The following is a 24,122-nucleotide window of genomic DNA, read 5'->3' as shown; positions in this document are numbered from 1 at the left end:
TCTAAATATTTCCTTACTAATGAAAAGTAGGATTACTTTAGGTACCATTTACAACAGCTGCCCACCCCAAACCCCTTCTTTACCCTGTGCCCATGGCAGAGCAACCTGCATACCCACCTCTACAATGTCGTCGTCGAACAACAGCCAGAAGCCATGGCTCTTCACAATGGTGATGTAATGTCCACGGTTTGGACCACTGGAAAAGAATGAAGGAGACAAAGTCACCAGGTAAATAGTCCTTTCTTTATAACGCTCCAATTATCAAAGCAAAAATCTAATGTCATCAAGTATAGTAGGCACACTGGCAACCGGAGACGGAGGCAGGAGGTCCAATCCAGCCTGGGCACTACAGAGATATGCCGCTTCCAAATTAAAAGAACTGTGTACTAGCTTTGGTCTAAGTGTACAATTTTTGCAGAGCGCTGGGCGCTGGGACTATGCTGATCATGGGGGGAAGGGAGGTACAGTGCAGAGGCCCAGTGGGGAAAGCATGCATTCAAATGCAGTTAACATTAGGAATTACTGCCAGGCAGTGGTGGGGCACACCTTTAATCCCAGCACTCGCCAGGCAGAGGTAGGTAGATCTCTGTGAGTTCCAGGCAGAAGAGCTGGGAAGGACAAAGCGGAGAGAGGGTCAAAGGGACAGACCTTCCCTGCACCACATCAGAGTAGCCAAGAGCTCTGTCTCTGCCCTGAGCACATCAGGGAGATGCCAGGGAGAGGCACTGCTTTACGCTTCAGAAGTACGTTACGATGCATGACTGCATACGCTAAGATGCGCGGCTCTATATACTATGCAGTCTGAGAAAGCAATGGGAGGAAGTAACTGCATAGTTGCATTAGACTTATACAAAAGGGAGGCTTTAATCCTAAATCTAGAATTGCTTTTTAATGTACATGTTACTAAAGTTGAAAAACTGAACTCTTTTCCCTCATCACTTACCATGTGTGTGTGGGGGGACATGTATGCACATGGGTGCACGTGTGTGTGTAGTAAGCCAGAGGTTGATATGGTGTCTTTATCAGTTGAACATTCTGGATAGCTCTCTTGCTCAGGGAATTCCCTGTTTCTAGCTGCCAAACCCTGGGATGATGGGTAGGCTGCCACACCTACTTGGCTTTTACCTTATTTCCAGAGATCTGAATGCTGGTCCTCATTCTCGTGGGGTGAACACTTTATGCGTAAGTCATCACCCCACCCCTCATTGACGGTCTCTACACACAAGATGCTGCAGATGCTCAGTGGTCCCTGGCTCTCCCACCAGCTACTTCTGTCTCCCGAGCTCCAGCCTGCTGAGCTCTTGTCCCCACCACCTGTCATCCGCTTGTGCGTGGTCCCCGCCTCTGTCTTAGCTCTGGCTGAACAGGGCCTCTTCTACACGTGTCGTCATGGTCCATCCCACCCACTCAGCCTCCCCACACGGCCCTTCACTGGCCACCATCCTTGAACCAGCATCCTTCATCCCCTTCTCCTTCCTCTTCCTGCTTCCGTATCAGAGCACGGATCAGCATCCTAAGTTACCTGGCAGAGGCTGAGCTTCGGTGATGCAGGCCACAGTGTGTGCATGTGCCCATCTTCCCCACCAGACTCTAAACCTGGTAAGGGCAAGACCCATGTTGTGCTTTGTGTTCACTGTTTTGATATGGTCGTATGTTCGGATCCTGACAGAGAACCCAGGAAATAAAGAGTTCAGACCCCCCAGAAGCCATCCACTCCCTACCCACATCAGCACCATCATATATAAAGGAATGGACTTCCTCTATAGGGAGATGCAAACAGCTGTTAATAACAAGTGAGAATTAGTTCTCTATGTCCCTTGTGGCCAGGGATGCTGAGACCTTGTATCCCCATTAAAGAAACTTGAAGGGGAAGCCTAGCCAAAAACTTTGTTTTGTAAGGCGTGTCTTCCTTTGGCTAAAGGCGTGTCCCCCTTAGGCTAATATTGACTTATAAAATCTTGCGGGCCTGTGGCCCGCCTGCTCTTTGTTTTCCTGTGCTCCTCGCTGGAACCTTGGATTTGTAAGTTCCCTTTCCTTTCCTTTATTAAAACTGAATTATATATATTAAAGCTAGTCTGATGAATCATAACTGCCGATCAACCACGCACCTTCAGAAACTGATGAGTCCAGAGTCCGGCCTTCCCAGGGATCTGCCTTGCCCTCGATGGTCTTCCCAAGAATAGAATTGGGCCCTGAAAGCTAAACTAAAGTGTTCAAGCACCCTGCCCATCAGTACCCCCACTTCCTCCTTGCCTAACCTCCCTGAACTTCTTGCTTGTCCATTCTCTCGTCCCCACCCATGATGCTCACCAATCCCCCAGCTTTACCTGCCCAAGATCTCTTCTTCTCCACTGCACTGTGGGGCCCCCTGTGCTCACGACCTGGTACTGATCACTGGAGCCCTATGTTCTTGAGACAAACAACCACTGGAACCGTTCAGTGAAGCACAACTAGCCACTAAATAAAGCTAACTTCCTGAGAAGTAAACGTCTAGCAACCTGAAGTAGCATGCTCAGGACAGGATATGGGGAGTGTCAGGTGTGAAGTCGTATCTGATGCCATCCTCCCCATGGCTGGGTGAGATATTCAGCAGTCCATTCCTGACATGGAGACAGTGGCACCTGAGGTATATCCACAGTCTCCAAACCAGGCAGAGAGGAAAAGACAATTGCAATATGATGTCCTGCGAGCCAAAACCCATGCCCACGGGGACCCTGTCCCCTTCCCAAGAGAGAACGAGCACCTACTTAGCCACCCCAACCAGAGGAAGAACGGACAGAAGCAGGTGAATTTTCAATATTTTTCCCATGGTTTAAAAGGATTTTTTTTAAAATATGCAAAGAACGTTCAGGAAAGCCCTTTGCTTTGTCAGACCTGGAGGCTTCCTTTCTCTGTCTCCTGTAAATCCTACTGTAGAACATGGAGAAATCCCAGCAGGTAGACTTGCCTGATGACTTGAGTTCAATTCCCCAGGATACACTCGGCAGATGGAGAGAGCCAGCTCCCACAGGCTGACTTTGAACATCTACTCTCAGGTTAAGGTGCGCACACACATTAAATACTGTGATCTTTCTTTTTAAAAAGGTTGTGTGTTTTTTTTTAATAGAATTGGGAACATGCTGAAAGTTTCATAAAAACATTTTTAAAACAGATTTCTGATTAATCAAAATGCCAAAAAATTATTACATCTAATCTATTGCTTCCAGGTTTGATTCATACATATTAAAATATGTTTCAGATTGTGATTTTTATATATACACATGAGCATATATTATGCATGTGTGGTTTTCTATATTTAATCTTAAATTATATGTGTCTGTGTGCCTGGGGCCGAGGCCAGAAAAGCGTTAGCTCTTCTGGAGTTGAAGCTTCAGGGGGTTATGAGCCACTGGACACTGGTGTTGAAATTAAGCGCAGGTCTGGGAAAGCAGCACACTCATTTAACTGCGGAGTCATCTTGCTAACACCTACACGTAGCTTTGTAAAACATAAAATCAGGGGTGGTACCTGAGCTGGCTCAGAAGTCAAGAGAACCCAAGTTCGGTTCCCAGCACCCACGGGAAGTGACTTACAGACATCTGTAACTCCAGCTGGAACCACCACCTGTGGTCCCTCAGTCACCTGTACTCACACGCAGACAGCTGGAACCACCACCTGTGGTCCCTCAGTCACCTGTACTCACACGCACACAGCTGGAACCACCACCTGTGGTCCCTCAGTCACCTGTACTCACACGCACACACCCACATGCAGACACACACCTATACACAATTAAAATAAAAATAAATCCTTAAAATACACAAATAAAATCACAGCATAAGCATTTATTTTTCCATGTTACTTTAAACCCATCACCTGTGTCATTTCTATGCAAAGGAGATGAAATCACTTCCCATAAAGATAGAAGATTTGGATTATCACTGTTCTCATGTTATTTCATGTGCATTTACAGGTCTGACTGTGAACAGGCATGTGCTCCATACGGACATGTTCTTTTCTTAATGACATCGCCCATGGGTCAGCAGTACTACAATATTACATCACCTAGTCTTAGTGTTAAGTACCCTTGATGACAACCACATGGTGAAGTCAGGTAACATTGTATATCTTAGGATACACCTCCAGATTAAGCATTTCTGCATATTTTGGGGGTGATCAATATGAATTTGTGTGGCATTTCCAGAAGGACTACTTCAGTCCTGTGAAGGGGAAGCCCAGCCAATCACCTTGTTTGTAAGGCATGTGTATGCTTCTACCTCTATTTATTTTATGAGAGTATGCTTCTACCTCTGTTTAAAACAGTTGTTATATTGAGATATTTACCATATTGCAATGTACATTTCTACCTCTGATATTATTTATGTAATGACATTGCTTACATTTGGAGATCATTGTCCTCATTTATTGCACAGTCGTTTATTCTCTTAGTCTCCAAGTTAGATAGGCATCGAGAATTATATATCAATAGTCATATATGTTTGTCATATTTATATTTAGGATATTCAGGTTTTTTAGATACATAGAAATTATATTTAGTATAGATAGTATAAATCTTTGACCTCTTTGAAGAGCTGTAGAAAATGGCCTTTAATCTAACCTAGAGTTTTGTACTTATGAGACACAATCACTCCTGGCAACACCGCTCTACTCCCGAGAGAACGTTGAGCACCAAAGACACTCCACTGGGAGCTTGTCTTCTTCTTAGCAGAACTGGCCTTTGGGCAAAGAAAAGCCCATACCTCAACTACTGACAAAGATACAGAATATCCATAAGTGGATAAAACAGGATTGTCTTATCTTGTCAAGACAGGGTAGGATAGTTCTACAAAAAGTTCCTTGCCTTTGAAAAATGTTATGTCAGTTGTGTTAGGCCTTAGCCAAAGCTGGTTGCCTCAACATTGCAAAACAAAACTTTGGGTGACTGCCCAGGTAGTCAGTTGTCTCAGTCATTTGTTGCACATTTTGGAAGTTTCTCGTTTGTACTTCCTGGTTGCTTAAGTAATATTACTTCCCTTCTCAGATCTTTGATGGGGTTGAAGGTTAGATAATTGTAGTTACCCTCTACATTATTTACACTCCTTGAAAATAGAATGCTTAGTAAAACTTTTGTTATATGTTTCTTGCTTAATATTGTTTGTTGTTTGTAATTTTATATTTATTATTTATTCCTATTGTATATAGTTGTATTTGGTTTGGTTCTGTCTTATTTAGACAAAAGGGGGAGATGAAGGGGAAGCCCAGCCAATCACCTTGTTTGTAAGGCGTATCCCCCTTAGGCTAATATTTACTCACAAAATCTTGCAGGCCTGCCGCCCGCCCTCTCTTTGTTTTCCTGCGCTTCTTGCTGAAACCTTGGATTTGTAAGTTCCCTTTTCTTTCCTTTATTAAAGCTAAATATTATATATTAAAGCTAGTTTGGTTAATCATAACTGCTGATCAACCACGCCCCTTCAGTCCTGTAAGGGCATATCTGGGTCTATCTTGATGAAGGGACGGACCCTATATTTATGACAGAAACATGTCCCCCAGTGCACTTTACCTTCCACAGTGAACAACGACAGCGACCAGGTCATACATGCGGTCCAGGTTCACAGCATCGCTGGAGGTGTTGAAGAGCCGGAGCTCCAGAGGGAAGACCACCCGGTAAGACAGCTTGGTGTACCTGTGCAGCTGTTCCATGTACTTGAACCTCTTCAGGTGCAGGGCCAAAATCATGGGCAGCTTTTTTACCCTCATCCTAAGAGAGCATGGAACAGAAAACCATTTGTGGCCAATGCCCAGTAGAGGAAGGAAACACACTATTGCTTACACAAACAAGAGCAGGGAGGGGCCCCGCAAGTATCCAGACTTCTCACAAGCAGAAAGGTGTGCTTGTCTACAGAGACTAGCACACCCTGCAACCTTGGCTAACCCAAGCAAAGCATGACTGCATCTCCATGCGGTCACAGCAGATGTTCTATTGCTTTGCCTCTGCCTACAGAATGGATGCATGTAGACAGTCTACTCCCTAGTATCCTCTGGATAGGAGGGCTGAGAAATGAAGAAAAGGGAGCTGGAAAAAGAACCAGGCAAAATGATCCAGACAGAACTTTAGGCGCTAAAGACCAGCAGAAGAAAGCTTCTGGCACATAACTGGGCATCAAACACCACGAAGTGCCAGGCTCCTGCCCACTCCTCACTCTTGTAATTTTTGTGCTAGGGTTCCCACCGTCAGTGTTTACAGAGTTTACAGGTGACTTTAGGGCTATTTTCACAAACTAAACTCCAAGGTCCTGGTTACATTAGTAACTCAATTAGTAATTGGAGGGTGGGGGCTATGGTCAAGTTTGAACAAGGTTTCCTCCCATTCGGAAGCCTCCACACAGAATAGTGCATTGAAGGTTTTGAGCAATACTGCCCTGGAGGAATAGTTCTGGTCCCAACCTTACATAAACAACCCCCCCCCCCACACACACACACTATCTGACCATTAATTAACATTCCTGGGCAAACTATCATACAGTAACAGCTCATGTAGATAACATAACTAGCGTGAAAAGCACCCTGTTCTCCTCACCCAACCCTAACCCTACCCACACTGGTCAATGTGTTGAATTAGCACAAACATCGCTGGACCTGTGCACATTTTAGTATGTATTGTTCAAAAGGAACCGATTCCAAGAGATTATTTCTTGAGGTATCTACTAAGGCAAAAAGCCCTCTTCACAAAAATAAACAAAATCCAAACATCTCTAGGGCCAGGCATGATGGTACATGCCTTATAATCCCAATGCTTGGAAGGAGGTGGAGACAGGAAGAGAGTAAGTTCTAAGACCAGCCTGACCCTGCTTCATCAAAACAAGTCAGTAGATAAATAGTAATTATATGAAACCTCCACATTTCACACGAACATATGTCATTTTAATACATGAAATCTCCCCGTTGAACAGAAAATACCTTCATGCCATACAGGTAGACCCAGGCTGCCTGAGGCAGAGAGAGTGAGCACCTCAGGATGGGAGCAGAGTCAATGTCCACTAACAGACAGTATCTGCTGCCTACTACAGGGGTTGGCCTTGAAGGAAGATATGCGTGGGTAGGGTAGAAGGTGAGAGAGGCAAGGCAGAAAAATCATCAAGTTCAGGTCTAGAGCCTCCGTTTTAGAGGGCACCACTGAGTATCTATAAACTACCTTGAAATCTCCAAAACAAACAAGATAAACTTATCCCAAGTAGGAATTCACAAGAAGATTAAACTTTCTGAGGCTAGGGAACAGCTAGTTAGTTCAGAACATTCAAGAGTTGTAACTGGTAGGTACTGGCAAGAAAAGATGGGATCGTTTTGTTTCATTTTGGTTTTTGTTTTTTTTGCTTGCTTTGGTTTTTCAGCACTGGGGTTTTTTGTGTATCCCTGTTCCTCCTACTAGTGGGTAGTTGCCTCAGAGCTTTTTATTAAACAACATATACTTTTTAAATCTCTGGATGTAAAGAAGAGGGCCAAGGTCTACAGCCAAAAGCAACAATGTTGCCTGTATTGTGTGCCTGGCACAATGAAAAGTACCCTGTATAGTTTATCTTTAATCCCAAGGGGGCAGTGAGTGTATCCGATCCCCACTTGCTTACCAGTATGGGATCGGGCACACTTGGTATTTGTTAAGGATTAGAAGAAGGAGCAAACTAACAAACAGCAGCACTCCCAGGACAGCGTTCCCATCCAGGTTTTCTTGATGAGGAAGGTTACTGACTCCCAGACCCTATGAAGCTGAGATCCCTTCTGACAGGAGCCACGGACCTCCTACCCCTCCCTTCCTCCCCACCCTCCCACTCTCCCACCCCCACTTGGCCCCTCACACACCTCTTCTGAGCCTCCTGTTTGCTGCAACATGTCTCACAATAATATTTTTGTTCGCTACACAGCGTTTCTGTGTTGCTGAAGTCTCTGTAGAGAAAAATATTTTCACCTTTTAAAAAAGTCCAGACACACTTAATGCCCCACATTGAAAGCCCCCTATTACCTGAAGGGTAATTTCCAAGTGAACGTGGGGAAAACAATAATCACAAAAGAGCTTTCTTAAGGCTGGGACGTGTCTACAGGCCTGGGCTATCGCTTCGCCATGAGCGGTTTGGAAATGCAGCTTGATGTAAGCCAGGCATGTTGGCACACACCTCTAATCCCAGTACTCCAGAGACTAAAGGTAGGAGGATGGGGCATTTGAAGCCAGCCTAAGCTCCACTGTGAGTTCAAAAGCAAGCCCTGTTCCCAAACAAAACCAAACAAAATTGTATTTAAGGGGACCGGGACAGATACACACTAGAGTTTCTAACAGACTCAGGAGGGGAAAAGTCAATGTTCAGTAATAATAACAATACTTGAAGGCAGAAAAATACCATCTACAGCAAAAGCCTACTCTTACATCATGAGGTCCCCAAAAGGAAACCATAAAATCCAAAGTGACATTTCTATGTTCAGTAAAAATGACATCTCAGCGGTTCCATGTCTCAAAGATCAGAACTAACTATCCACAACTGCCCTTCTATCCAGCTAAGAAAACCCTAAGAAGAGTCTGGGGGTTTAGCGTAGGTGGTGGAATACCTGTCTAGCACACGCCCGCGGCCCTGGGTTCCACCAGTAGAGCTGTGTAACCCAGGGGTGGTGCTGCGCGCCTGTAAAGGAGGGAGAAGCAGAAGGAGCAGGGGTTCGGGGTTCCAGGTCACCCACCACCTAGAGAGTCTGAGGTCAGTGTAGGCTACCTCTCTCTCTCTCTCTCTCTCTCTCTCTCTCTCTCTCTCTCTCTCTCTCTCTCTTTCTCTCTCTCTCTCTCACACACACACACACATACACACTCACTTTCACACTCTCACACACACACATACACTCTCTCAAACACACTCGCACACACTCTCACATACACTCACATACATTCTCTCTCTTTCTCTCTCTCTTTCTCTCTCTCTCTCTCTCTCTCTCTCTCTCTCACACACACACACACACACACATACACACACACACACACAGCAGAGACTTTCCACCCACCCACGCCCCAGGAGAAGCACTTCAGTCAACTGCCTTTTAAAAACAAAGGCCACTGTAGCTGTCTGGGTATAATCTCATCAGGCAGAAGCAGGTTCTGCCTGCTTCTAAGAGTTTTCAGTTTCTAAATGCCACAGCCTTTTACATTCTTTTCTGGATCAACTCTGCATTTCTGTGGCCGGCTTCAAAAGGCTAAAAACAATATCTAGAATGTACTACTACCCTGCAGTTTTGAAAATGCCTGTTGACACGTCCTTCTTCACACAGTCTCCCAGAAGCAGAATGATCCGGTTTTATTAAACAGAAATTGGTGTTAATGATCTGTCATTTACACAGTACACATCAAAAGGAAGTCATTACCCATTTGCTAAATTTCCAGAGAGCTGCTAGGTCCTGGGGATTTGGAGAATATCTCTACTCAGAGACAGTGCAAATTTGCAAGTAAGTGTAGCTTAGTCAGCACCACTAGAGGTGATCCCCTGCTGAGACCCCTCTCCTAAAGTTTCCTCCTGCAGTCCAACTCCCACACCACAGGCCCTGGCCATCAGGCCCTGACTCCTGCTCTACTCTGCCTCTTCCTGATCCAGCCACCTGGGCCACCTGCGCCATCTGGGCCTTGGGGTGCCCTCAGCAATGAGAGTGCTTTCCAGAGGCCTCCATGGCTGGGAAGGCTAACTATTCAGAACTCAGTGAACCACCCCTTCTCCACACTGGATTTCCCTGATCATTTAAGGAACCCCGCCAGGCTCGGATCCCACTGTGGTTGGCTTTCTTTCGTTTACTTGTTTTGTTTTTAAAGGTGTGTGCGCACACATGTACATACCGCACAGAGGCCAGAAGAGGGCATTGGATGCCTTGCTCTCCTCAAATCCCTTTGAGGTAGGTTCTCTACCCAAACCCAAGGCTCATGTTTTCTCGTCTGGCCCTAAGATCCAGCCATCACCCTGCCTCCATACACCTCAGAACTGTGATTACCTGCATGCACAAGATGAGGGTTTTATTACCTGGATGCTGGACCCTAAACTCTGAGCCTCGGTATTACATAGTGAGCGCTCTTAAAAGAGCAGAGAGAGATCTTGTCTGTTTTGTTCTCTGGTACATATCCAGCCTGATCCTGATGAATGAATGAATGAATGAATGAATGAATGAACAAAAACAGAAGAATAAAGTCCAGGGGGGAAAGCAGAGAGAAAACAAATGTGTACTGGAATAATTCAGGTATTTCTCTAAGAGGAATTGTCCAAGTCAGGTTGTCACAGGAGGAGGCGTGTCAGGGAGACACAGATGTAAGGCCCAACACGTGGGTGTGTGCGAGGGCCACAGCGCAGCCTCAGGTATTACTCAGAAGCCGCACGGCCCCCACAGCTCAGTGGCTCACAAACAGGCCTCAGCACAGGACAGACACACACTGAGACCGCTGCTTTCAACAGCACTACAGATAAAGGCTTGGAAAAAGTTGGGAGGTAAGGAAATCCTTGACAGGCAATCAGGACGAACCGCCAGATTCCAAGTCCTTAGAGAGCAATCAGACTCAAACACAGCTAAATGAGGACCTCATCGGGTAACCGCTGTGGAAATTTTGCTTGGGAGTGTTCCCTTGATCGGAACAATCAAAGAAAGCACAGCAAAGAGCAAGAAACCAAGCACATTTCCATCCTAAAAACTAAACATGCTTTGTAGGCGGAGATGGGAGAAAATACAGCAGAAGCTCTCACTGACTGAGCAACCCTGGTCTCAACAGCCGAAACACTTCTAGCCCCATGCATTTAGACGAATGTATTGATTTAAAGGCCCAGTTTTAAAAGACCACCACCCTCCCCAGTCCCCACTGGTCAGAGGCACAATGCCACAAGAGGAACCGCGACTGCTGTCTTGACAGTGACCCTGAAAAATGGACAGGGAAGGTAGCCACGAGGGGCTGGCCCAGCAGTGGCGGAAGCAGAGCAGCCCTGCAAGGTCACCCTGGTGGCTCTTAGAATGCATGCTGCACATCTGTGCTGCACATCTGTAAATGCAGGGCTTAGGGGCTGAGGCAAGGGTTCAAGGCCAGCCTGAAATGCTTAAGGGGGCTCTATGCTCACAACAAGATCAAAATAATAATAAAGCAGGCAAGAAAGGTTGGGGGAGGTTTTCCAATGCCGAGTTAAAGGAGTCCGGAGGCATTGGAGAGACCTTTCTAGAACTCAGGATAAATTTCTGATGCACGAAGAAGGCTGGGGAAGGATGGAGTGCTCTGTGTTGCTTTAAAAAGGGTCGTAGTGGCAATCAAACACTATTTTAAGATTCACCATGGGAACAAATCTAATAAGAAATGCATACCTTTATAAAGAAATTTGAAAGCTTCACAGAGACATCCCCAGCCTGAGTAAGTGGATGGGTGGGAAGGTGGTCCCATATTACAGACATCTAGCATGCCCAAGGAATGTGCAGACATTTAATAGTTTCAATTAAGATACTTGTTTTAAAATAAAGTTTTTTATTACATTTGATTTTCATTATGTGTGTATATATGCATGCGAACATGCAGATGTGGAGGTCAGAGGACACTTATGGGACCTGGGTCTCAGCTTCCATCACATGGGACCTGGAGATTGAGCTCAGGTCACAAGGTTTGGCAGCAAGCGTCCTTACCCACTGAGCCACCTCGCCAGCCTCAATTAAAATCATAACCGAGTCAATAAAATAGACCCAGCACTGAACAGTGTTATTTTTGTTTCCCCCCCTTCTCCTCCTAGACTCAACCAAGGCCACACCTTCCTTTTCTCCTTAGAAAACAGGCAAATGAGCGAACAAACCAAAATTTTAAAAAAAGAAAAAAAATACAACACACAGACACACTCAAAGAAGCAACAAAAAACTCAGAAACCATAATATAGAAGCAAAAGACCAGTAAGATTAAAAATAAAAAATAAACCTGCCCAAACAAAGCAACAAGAGAAAAAAAAAAAACATACAAAAATGCCATTGAGTTAGCTTGGTCATTCTGTGTTGTCTACCCTTAAGTGTAGTTTGTATATCCAGGGAGACTCCATTGGAGAAAAGCAATTTTTCCTTTGCAAGTGGGTGTCAATTGGAGAGAAAGAGCTTCTTGGTTAGGGTGGGAGCGCACATGCACCCTCGAGAAAATCCTTAGGCAATGCCTTGGATACTCTCCATGACACTGCAGGAGAAGCACACTGGGGTAAATGGTGTCATAGCCTATAACCTGCAAGGGGTAGTGGGTTATGACAGGGCCAGGATGTGCACAGTGTCTCCAGCGGTGAGGCGTATACACACACGCGCACGCGCACGCGCGCGCGCGCGCACACACACACACACACACACACACACACACGCGCGCGCGCGCGCGCGCGCGCGCACACACCTGTAACCTGTAACCCGTGCTCCCTAATGCCGGGAAGCTTTGTTCAGGGATCTAGATCGCCTATCCCACCAGCTAAGCACCAGAAAATGTGACATTGGGGGCCAAGAAGATGGCTCAGTTATTAAACTGCCCGCCTGTCTTGCAAGCTTGAGGACTTAGCTTTAGTCCCCAGCACTGGTGGGAAGGCACACATCTGTAACATGTGGCAGTGCTTGGGAGGGAAGTTAAAAGTCAGATCCTTGAAGCTCCCTGCAAGCCAGCTTAGCTGAATTAGTAAATTGCAGGGTCAGAGAGAAATCTCAACAACAAAGTCAAAAGCAAAGCAAAGAAACAGGAAGTTGTTGCGCTTTGAATGCCTTGCCACTTCCTGTGGCTGCTTCACAGAACCTCAGCTTTGTCCTCAAAGTACTTTGTGTTTCTGCTTTTTGAAGTTGTGTCTTGTTTGTAATTGTTTGTCTGCATTTGCAAACGGTGGTGGGTGGGTTTGTGCAGGCCAGTGCAGGTTTGGCCACTGAGGCCAGAGGCTTCAGATCCCCTAGAACTGGAGTAAACGGTGGTTATGAGCTGCCCAACCAGAGCCGGGAAGTGAACTGAGGTCCTCTGCAAGGGCAACTAGTGCTCTTCACCGCTGACCATCTCTCCAACCCAACTGCTCCATAGTTTAAAGATTTATTTCTTATGCGTGCATGTATGCCCGCATGCCAGAAGGGGGCACCATATCTCATTACAGATGCTGGGACCCACCATTCAGTTGCCAGAAATTGAACTCAGGACCTTTGGAAAGGCAGCCAGTGCTCTTAACCCCTGCACCATCTCTCCAGCCCCAAGCGTTCCATATTTTAAAGGCAATCTCAACCAATACTCAGTTCCACCTTCTACTCCCAAGCCAGTCAAGGCCATCAGATCCCTCCAGGTAAAGCCCAGGCAAGACTGTTCCACCACCTCAGAAATCCCACTGAGCTGCCAGGGTGGAGAGCAGCATCGTTCACCTGGATGGTAGCAGATAGACGGATGCAGGTTCTGATCCTAAAGACCACGTTTCTAGTGACATCCCCTGCAGTGTCAATGGTGCCGCCGGGCCACTGATCTCAGCAAAGAGTTGGAACTGAGCTTCTCAAGGTTGGCGGCACCAGAATCACCAGAACATACATTCGAGACAGAAGCGCAGACTCACTGAAGTTCTTAATGTGCTCTATGCCTCTCTCTCTGCTATTTCCTCAGGTGAGCCTGCTATACACCCAAAACCTGAGAACCACTGACTTGAACGTTAGAGAGAGGAAAATAGAAAGAAAGGCGAATGGAGAGACAGAGGGACAGGAGGACATCAGTATAGAGGTTCCTCAAAAGCAAACAAACTAAACTAAATGACCCAGCTTGCCACTACTGGATTCATACCTGAAGGACTTTCGAGCCAGTATACCTCAGAGATACGCGTATATCCATGCCAATTGCTACTCAGTGCACGGAACCAGCCTAACACCACAGAGACGCTTGCATGTCCATGCTGATTGCTACCCGATTCACAATAGGCAGAACCATCCTAGAAGTCTATCGACAGATGAACAGATAAAGAAAATGTGATACATATATACAACGGACTTTTACTCGGACGTAAGGAAGAATGAAATCATGATGTACAGGAAAATGAATGGCACTGGACATTATTATGTTAATCAAAATAAACCAGATTCAGAAAGATAAGTTTCCATATATGGAATCTCTCTCTGTCTCTCTCTCTCTCTGTCTCTCTCTCTCTGTCTCTCTCTCTCTCTCTCTCTCTCTCTCTCTCTCTCTCTGTGTGTGTGTGTGTGTGTGTGTGTGTGTGTGTGTGTGTGACTTGGAAACAGATACAGACCTATGAAGGGAGCTCTAAGGGAAGGGAAGCAGGCAGGAGTACAGGAGTACACAAAGCGATGAGACAGATGTGGCACAAAGCAGGACCACCAGCAGAAAGAAGAGTACCGGAACCAAGAAAAGAGTAGGAGAGACAGCAAGGGTAGTTGTGGGGTGGGGGTGGGGGGAGTAAATAAGAACAAAAGTACAGTGTCTGAAAATGCCGTAATGAATACATTACTTTGTACCCTCACTAAAAAATTCATTAAAGAAAGAAATCTGTGCATGTCACAAGCGTGGAAAATTCATTTGTCACTAAACGAAGGTCACCTTCGTAGAAGAGAGATCCACGCGACAAGCAATAAGAATCACAGTGTATATACACTCAGGACATAAACTGAGTTTCTAAAACAGGTAGAAACAGGATTCCTAAAGATCAGTTTTCCCGTGGAGCGAGCTCTCAGAGGATTCAAAGGTCACTCTGACACTGGCTGACCTCTGGCCAAGAGAGAATTTCAAAGAAGAGCGAAGAAAGTCCTTTTAGGCATGAGCTCTTAGAGGCAAGGCCAGGCTCTGTGAAGAGCCGCAGGGAGAGGCAAAGGCACTCAAGGGGAAGAGCCAAAACTCTAGAAAGGCTTTGGAAGGACAATCAGGACAAACCAAACACAGTCTAAGTCTTTGCCGGAAGGCACGGCTGAGCTTTATGAAGGGGTGGGGGAGGGGCTCACCCTTTCTCAGACTCCTCACACAGGGCTGCTCACCCTGCCTAGGACTCAGTACTGAGGTCTGAAGTCAGAGCTTTTGGCTCAGATAACACTGTAGATTTGTGGCTTCTCTCGGTCTGTTCTCTGGATGTTACTGTTATTTATGCTATTTCTTTAGGACAAAAGTTCAGTGAGCACACTCTGGAGTCTGTTGCCCAAAGCCCTTCCTTCTGGAAGGAGATGGCTGGCACTTAGTTCAGATCCCAAGACTTCAGCTTGACTCCTGAACAGTCATTAAAATAAGTGAAAGACAGAAGCATCACATCATAAACACAGGGCATGCTAAAGAACTCCTCACTGAAACACAAACAAAATTAATTCAGTCCAAATTGAGTCATGGAAGCCAATGCCAGAGTCATGGAGGCCAATGCCACTGTCAGTCCTCTCAATTCAAAGATTTTATTTATTACTTATTTATTTATTCATTTATCTGAGTCCTGGCTATTATGGAACATACATACATACATACACACACACACACACACACACACACACACACATACACACACCGGGCTGGCCTTGAATTCATAAAAGTTGCCTGCCTCTACTTCCCAAGTGCTGGAATTAAAGGTGTGCCACACTACAACCACCTTAATCCAAAGATTTATTTGGCAGATAAACAAAAAAAAAAAAAAAAAAAACCAGCTAATGGATGTGCTGGTGCTCTCCACTCTGGGTCTCTGGTACTTCTGAAAGAAGGGTTAGAAGCTGCAGCCTCATCCCAGAGCTCTTGACGGTGAAGGGCAGCAGCTGGCAGACTTCTTTTTATGACACATGAGGGTGGGCATCGGTGAGCCAGCCAAGATCTAATCTGGGGGCTCTATAAAGTTCTGGAGTACTTATGAGGAATACGGGTCTGAAGTGTCCACTCGGTTAGGAATCTGATGGATCTAAAAGGCCAGTTTGGGAGCCGTGATGGCTAATCTCTACTGTCAACTAGACTGGATTGGGGGGTATCTGGGAAACATGCTTCTGGGGGTAGCTGTGGAGGTATTTTCAGAGATGATAACTGGGAGCAAACGACCCAGGCATCGTTGCATGCACTGGGGTCTAGGACTGAATAAAACCAGAGAGAAAGAAGAACAAGGTGAGGTGAACGTGAGCATTCATCCCTGTTTTTATATGTGGACTCGTGTGACCGGCTGCCCCATGATCTTGTCACCACGCCCTCCCCTCTGTGACTGACCGTACCCTCAAACTGTGAGCCCAAATCAATCCTTTTTTCCCCTTCGGTTCTCATTGGCCAACCATTTCATCACAGTAATGAGATACAAGAGATTACACTCCCTTCCAACCGCCTCTGCCCTGCTTTCTGGGGAAACTGGACCAATACTCCCATTTCTCCATGGAAACAGAAACCTGTGTTTCAGTCCTCTGTAGCACGTCTAAAGTCAGAACTAACCACTCGGTACTTTCTCTGCCTCGCTTTAATGCTGCATCTACTATTGCCACCTGCCTTCAAACAGTCCAGGAACTCCCCACGAGGCACAGAAAGCGGCAGTACTGCTTCAAACCCAAATCTCTACTGAGCGATGGGTAATGTCCTTTGCCCTAGGATCAAACTGGGGCAACTTTCTCTTTTTTTTCAGCCAAGAACATCGGGCATCCACTCACTATAGTTATAAAGTTCTAGGGAGATCCAAAGATGGTCTGGTTTTACAGGAATGTTAAGAACCCAGCCCCTTAACAGAACCAAGCTGGAGAAAGGCCAGCCTACAAACTCTCCTTGCTTGCTCTTGCTGAGAGTGAAGAGGAAAGAAATGGGAACTGGACAGGGTTCAGGCCCCAGCCAATGAAAAAGCTATCAGCTTCCAAGTCTTACAACCTACCAAATTCAGGTGAAACTAGAACCCCCTCCCAGCAAGCTCCTGTCTCTTGATACTTACAGAGCCTTGTTATAACTACTATAAGATGCCCACATTTCCGTCATCTGTATGTGGAGAAGCCCACCGCTACCACACAGTCTACATTACACCTCCAGCCTCAGCCACTCTGTAGGGCAGTCTTCTCCCTCAGCACGCTGAGGGTCATCGGTGTAGTCCCACTTGACGAAAGTAGCCAGGTCCTCAGGCCTTAAGGCGTGAACATTCTGACGTTCACTCCTGTAGCCTGTGTCTAGGACAGGCCTAGGAAAATAAGCACCTGTTTCCTTGATGAAAGGGAGTGGGGATGGGGAATCTTGTCTTTGCAACAATTCTAAGCACATTTTCCTTCCTTTCAAAAGATTTATTCAGCTGTGTGTATGTGCCTGGATGTGTTTACGGAGGATTTAGGCATTGCAGCCCCCTAGAGCTGGACTTACAAGCAATTGGGAACTGCCTGATTTGGGTGCTGAGAACTAAATTCAGGTCCTCTGGGAGAACAGCCTGACCACATAACTCCTTAGCCATCCCTCCAGCCTCTCAGAACACATTTTCAATACATAAGTGAATATGTTCTATCTACAGCAGTCCTAGGTGCATATTGTCAAACTCTGACTCTTTGCTGACTCTCAATGCTAACGAGCGGTCTCCACACAACAAACACTGCAGAAAAGGCAATTCCATCACCAGTTCTCACAGTACAGAAGTGTTAACTTAAGAGGTTATCTCGGAAAATGAATAATGATCAGCATTTGTATCATTTATTAATTATGTAAGTATATGTTTGAGGCAGACAGACAGATGCACATACGTACACGCATGCAGACACACACACGCACACACACACAGAGCTAAAACATATCTGTATCAAAGATCACGGTTTTCATTTTAACTACGGTGACTAATTCCTTCCACCTGATCCTTTCCACCATCAGACTCCTCTCCAGACCACGTGTGTTTATTTTTAATCCCTTGGAGAAGAAATATAAAATAATAAGAATATATTGGTTTAAAAGCAAGATTACATCTTGAAGAAATGTGAGATTTGATTTTCCATATGTGTTTACCAACCAGGGCAAAGGCTCAAACCCCAGCCGAATGCAAGTGTTACCTCAAGCAGTGGGTGATGGAGGTGTTCTGCTCCACGTCAACAGAGAGGTCAAGAAAATCCTCATCTTTGCTACTCACCTGAAGAAAAAAAGCGGGGGGGGGAGATTAGGTACAAAATACACAGCAGACACAGTAGCTAAAGCTTTGAGTGTTTATGGGTAACCCAACATGTGCCAGAAGTGGAGGTCACATGTGGCCGTGCCAAACCAGAGCTATTCAAAACACCCCAACCAGACTCCCAATTCAGCTTCAGCCCTTCATAATTTCCTAATGATTCAAAACCTAGGACCTAAAACTCAGCAGGGTTTCCCATTGTCTCTAGCTATGTTCCTCATTGTTCTGACCAATAAACGTTAGACAAGCATCTATGGAGCCCATACTGGTAGAGGAGGGGGACAGAGAGAGGAAAAGAGATAAGCAGCCTCCACCCCAACGGTGACCCTTCACTAAGTCCAGTCCCTTGACATCATTTCCTTCTCCCAGTACCCAGTCAAGACCTGTGGGACCAGGGAGCTAGATGGCCACGCTAATTCCCATCAAGCTGTCCTTCATATGTGGTCACCATGTGCAGAGTCCTGTGCTGTCGTGCCTGGGCTAGTCACACAGCCCATCCCGACACAGGCCACTCTCAGCCAAACCAGTTCACGGGCCCTGTTTGCTCCTCAGACTTTACCCAGTGACTACTTCCATTCCACTCAACAAACCCTGAGGTTTTACAGTTACGCCGGTGGCCTGGGAGGAAAGAGCTGACCGAGCAACTAAGCTGAAGTATTCCATCAGCCATGGGAAAATAAAGAACACACTCATGTAAAAGGGCAAGAACTACTCTGTAACCACAGATTCTAGAAAAAAAAATGACCTAGAGAAGTACTCAAAGTTGCAGACATACTCTCTGATACAATTACAGGTAAACAGAAAAACAGGGGCTGCCGCTACTGTCTATGAAGTGGGTGAACTAAGACCATTACTTAGACTCTCTGTATCTCAGTTCCATCCTTGGGTGAGGAACAGCACCTCCTAAGATTATTGTAAGACAATATACATAAGAGCTTTAACAAGTAAGTGTTCAGGGCTGGTTAGTGGAACATTCGTATCCCAGGACTTGGGAGGCAGAGGCAGGTGGATCCCTGTGAGTTTGAATCGACATAGCAAGTTGCAGGCTGGCCAGGGTTACATGGAATCCTAATCTTTAGCAACAACAACAAAAATCTGGGTGTAGTGGCACATGCCTTTAATACCACCATTTAGGAGGCAGAGACAGGCAGAGTTCAGAGTTTGAGGCCAGGCTGTTCCACACAGTGAGTTCAGGACAGCCAGAGCTAATGCAAAGTGAAACCGTGTCTCAAAAAGAAAAAAAGAAAAAGAAAAAAAAAAAAGCAGGGGGAAAGCATCCAGTAAATGGAGGAGAGGTAAAGATGGTTAATGGCCTACAATGCTCATGAAGCTAGAAATGGTTTGCTACATTACGGCAGTTACATTAAATGAGAAAAGTGGGCTGTGAATTACGCTCACTAACTCCAACTCTGTTTAACAGGCACGGACAGCACTTACTCCTGCTGTGGTGGAAGCCATCCGTGTGTGTGTGTGTGTGTGTGTGTGTGTGTGTGTGTGTGTGTGTGTGTGTGTGTGTGTGTGTAGCCAGGCCTGGCCTTGAACTGAATCCTTGATCCTCATGCCCCCGCCCCGTCAGTGCTAGGATTTCAGATGACTGCAGGCAGGCAGGCATCACACACCACATCACCCAGCTGTTTCCCCGTTCTTGAAGGCAGCCCTGTAATTCCTCTCGGCCAGGAGAGACTTTAGAAGATACACTATGAGCAGTGGTTGGATAAGCTCTGGTAAAACCACTTTCCCTTTTCTAAAAATTTATTTTGTTAATTCTACCACGGAGCTTCTACAACTCATAAGCACCTTCAGTAATGAAGCAGGATACAATATTAACTCAAAAAAAAAAAAAATCAGTAGCCCTCCTTTACATAGATGATAAATGGGCTGAGAAATTCAGGAAACATCACCCTTCACAACAGTCACAAATGGCATAAAATATCTCAGAGTAACTCTGACCAAACAAGTGGAAGACCTGTATGATAAGAACTTTAAATCTTTGAAGAAAGAAATTGAAGAAGACACCAGAAAGTGAAAAGATCTCCCATGTTCTTGGGTAGGTAAAATTAACATAGAAAAATGGCAATCTTACCAAAAGCAACCTACAGATTCAATGCAATGCCCATCAAAATCCCAGTAAAATTCTTCACAGACCATGAAAGTCAATACTCAATTTCATATGGAAAAGCAAAAAACCCAGGATAGCAAAAACAATCCTGTACAATAAAGGAACTTCGGGAGGCATCACAATCCCTGACTTTAAACTCTGCTACAGAGCTACAGTACTGAGAGCAGCCTGGTATTGGCATAAAAACAGACAGGAGGACCAATGGAACCGAATCAAAGACCCAGATATCAATCCACACACCTATGAACACCTGATTTTTGACAAAGAAGCAAAAAATATAAAATGGAAAAAAAGAAAGCATTTTCAACAAATGGTGCTGGCATAACTGGATATCAACATGTAGAAGAATGAAAATAGATTTGTCTATCACCATGCAGAAAACTCAAGTCAGAATGGATAAAACACCTTACCATAAAACTAACCACACTGAAAAAAAGAAAAAAAACAACCACACTGAACCTCATAGAAGTGAAAGTGGGAAGCACACTTGAATGCATTGGCACAGGAGACCACTTCCTAAATATAACCCCAGTAGCACAGACACTGAGAGAAACAATTAATAAACGGAACTTTCTGAAACTGAGAAGCTTCTGTAAAGCAAAGGACATGGTCAAGAAGACAAAATGCAGCCTACAGAATGGGAAAAGAGCTTCACCAACCCCACGTCAGACAGAGGGCTGATCTCCAAAATATACAAAGAACTCAAGAAATTGTTCATCAAAAGAACAAATAATCCAATAAAAATGGGGTACAGACCTAAACAGAACTCTCAAAAAATGAATCTAAAATGACTGAAAGACACTTAAGAAAATGTCCAACATCCTTAGCCATCAGAGAAATGCAAAACAACTCTGAGATTCCATCTTACACCTATAAAAATGGCCAAGATCAAAAACACTGATAACAACTTATGCTGGAAAGGATGTGGAGTAAAGGGAACACTCCTCACTCCTCCATTGCTGGTGGGACTGAAAACTGGTACAGCCCCTTTGGATATCAGTATGAAAATTTCTCAGAAAATTAGGAAACAGCCTTCCTCAAGACCCAACAATACCACTTTTGGGTATATATCCAAAGGATGCTCAATTGTACCACAAGGACATGTGCTCAACTATGTCTATAGCAGCACTGTTTGTCATAGCCAGAACCTGAAAACAACCTAAATTCCCCTCCACCAAAGAATAGATAAGGAAAATGTGGTACATTTACACAATGGGAGTCCTACACAGTGGACAAAAATGACATCTTGAAATTTGTGGGCAAAGGGACAGATCTTGAAAACATCATATTGAGTGAGGTAGCCCAGACCCAGAAAGACAAATATCATATTTACTCACTCATAAGTGGCTTTTAGACATAAAGCAAAGAAAAACCAGCCTAAAACTGATGGTGGTAGCAGTGTTGCTGCTGCTGCTGCTATAGTTAAAGGGGATGCTCAGTTTAAACGTGCATCAGGGACCATCTTTTGTAGTTGCCATCCTTGGTACCTGACATTAATTTCCAGGGCATAATATGTACACAATAAATATACAATACATAAATTACTCAACTGAAGAAAAACTTACCAAACAGACAGCTAAATCAGTGGCCTCTCAGAGGCAGAAATATGAATCATTTTCTTTCTGATACATACTTCTCTTTTTACGTTAGCCTACAAATATGACATATTTAAATTGGTAAAGCACTCTCTTAACTGAAACATCCCTTCCCTGGGAGAAAATAAAAGGATGTGGCCAAGTGGAATCACACGAAAATTACCCAGGATGGGGTACACAGAGGCAGGGAAACACACTATTCTGTGGGATTAGATGCAAATCTGTTTCTGTTTGACAACCATGAGAGAAAGGTAGGCATCTCATGGGGAAACTGAAGAAAGTTCCTAGCTGCAAAGAGCTCCCAGGATGAGAGAAATAACGCCCTCCCTGGGGAGGGAGGAGGCGAGGGGTGGGGCGGGGCAGGGGGGGGATAAAAGTCTGACACTCCTTCCCATCTAGACTTTTCTAGGTCGCAGTCCCAGGAAGTCACAGCCCCAGTTAGTGGTCAAGAAACACACCGTGGAGGTATTTAAAGGGTTGACAAGAAGGGGCTGTCCAGTTTTTGGTTGGTTGGTTGGTTGGTTGGTCGGGGGTGGTTAGAGGCTTTTTTTAGGGGGGTTCTCTTCTTCAATCAAGCGATAGGAAAGCATATTCTTCCCCCACACAAGGATCTGGTCTAAGGGAAAATACGGCTTGTCTCCAAGGAAACACATCACTAAGAAATTCCAACACTCTCAGCATGAGCAGCCTACAGCCGCTTCTCCTTTTTTTATCCTTAAGTCTGAGCCTGGTGTGCCTCTTCCCCCACTCCTCCCCCCCAAAAAACTTTACCTTTAAAAAGAGGAGAAAAGACCCTTGATTCCCTTCCTGAGTTAGTGGGAAAGGTGACAGCTCCTTAGGTCTCTTCCATGACGATACTGCCCTGGCTGGTACCAAAGGATGGGACTGGGGCAAGTGCTGTCTCCTGTCTGACAGCTTAGCCTTCCTCCTGCCTCAGCCAACTCCACCCTCTGTCTGTGGGGGTCTCAGAAGCTCTGCCAGAGCCATATGGACCTTTGCAAACTAGGTAGTAAGAGCTGTAGACTTGGTTCTGTTAACAAAACAGTTCTTTGCACATCAGTTTGGCTCCAGTGACAAATACAAATATGTTGTATGCCACCGAGAGGTTCTGAGAAGCCACGGATCTGCAAGGCCAAAACTCAGCTTTACCTAAAAAGAGGAAGAATTAAAATAAACAACAGCAAGATTAAGCTCCGACTGCCCTAATAAATCTTATGGAGCAAACAAAAGAACAACGAGGGAACGGTTAGGCTCAAGTGGAAAAATCTGAAATCCCAAATTCAGAAGTGCCTTTGTCAAGTTTGCGTGGAGAAGTGAGTCCTGATTGCCCCTTAAAATAGCCCCTCCAGCTCCACTGCAGAGGAGACCATTTGTCTCCATAAAATCCATCATTTGACGTCTGCTCTGCAATCCCAGGCCATGCCTCACCAAGAGAGACCCGCTGGAAAATCAGCCATTGTGGTGGAACTCAAGATGGGCACAAAGGTTTTCCACAATTGGAGGAACAAGAGGCTGAGGCCGGGACAAAGGTGCCCTCAGGGCTAATCTGCTATTCAGGATCTAGGGTAGATTAATCCACTGTGAGATCTCACAATGGGGGCTTCAGTATTCTGATGAAAGTGAGTGCACAGCCTGCCATATGAAGTCCTCAAAGCGGGTTCCCAAAGGAAAGTTAGGTCCTTAGGGCTCATGAGATTCTCTATGAAACCCAGCCCTGCACTTTGGCAGCAGGAGAAGCCTGCAGGCCATGCTCTTTCTTAGAAAGTCCAAGGCTTTCTAACAATTAGGGCTGGCTAAAAATGGAATGCATCCTTGGGAGATTGGGTTCCCTGCCTCTGGCCAGGGTCCATTGGATGATGGTGACCAGCTGGCTGGGAGATCCTAGAAGATACCCAGGCACTGGGAAAACAAGATTAGATGCTTCCTAGGAGTCCGCTCAGTTCTGAGGTCTAGGAAAACAGAGGAGGCTAGACACGTAATCAGAGAAGAAAAATAAAGAAATCCATATATACTCGTCTCAAATGATTTATCATGGCAGGGATCTTCTTTTCAAAGATTGTTCTGTCTGGATTGCGAATGTTTTGCCACAAAAAAAAAAAAAAAAAAGATAAGTATTTGAAACAGCAGACACTAATTATTCAGACTTGTTTTATCTAGTGCATACAGTTTCAAAACATCACAATGTAAACCAATTTATACAACATTATATATCGCTTTAAAATAATAATAAATAAACGTGAGTTTTTTGTTTTGTTTTCACTTTTATTTTACATTGCACGGGTGTTTTGCAAGCATGTTTGGCCTGGCGTCACGTTCATGCTTGGTGCCCACAGACGCCAGAAGACGGGTTCG

At 45.2% G+C, this 24,122-nt stretch overlaps 1 protein-coding gene across 1 annotated transcript in view; it reads right to left on the bottom strand.

Moving 5' to 3' along the window:
* The window catches only part of Usp46 (ubiquitin specific peptidase 46), a 74,339-nt gene that overhangs the window by 3,900 nt on the left and 46,317 nt on the right, over nucleotides 1–24,122 (bottom strand). Inside the window, exons 5-8 of the mRNA XM_038341749.1 lie at nucleotides 17,944–18,020; nucleotides 7,834–7,917; nucleotides 5,540–5,737; nucleotides 118–196 (exon numbers count right to left, since the gene is read on the bottom strand). Of these exons, the coding sequence (XP_038197677.1) occupies nucleotides 118–196; nucleotides 5,540–5,737; nucleotides 7,834–7,917; nucleotides 17,944–18,020 (438 nt within the window). The remainder of the gene's footprint in view (nucleotides 1–117; nucleotides 197–5,539; nucleotides 5,738–7,833; nucleotides 7,918–17,943; nucleotides 18,021–24,122) is intronic.

This window comes from Arvicola amphibius, chromosome 1 (genome assembly GCF_903992535.2).
Source record: "Arvicola amphibius chromosome 1, mArvAmp1.2, whole genome shotgun sequence".
NCBI classification, from domain to species: Eukaryota; Metazoa; Chordata; class Mammalia; order Rodentia; family Cricetidae; genus Arvicola; species Arvicola amphibius.
The sequence above is the reverse complement of the archived record's forward strand: the minus strand, read 5'-3'. Positions and strand labels throughout refer to the sequence as shown.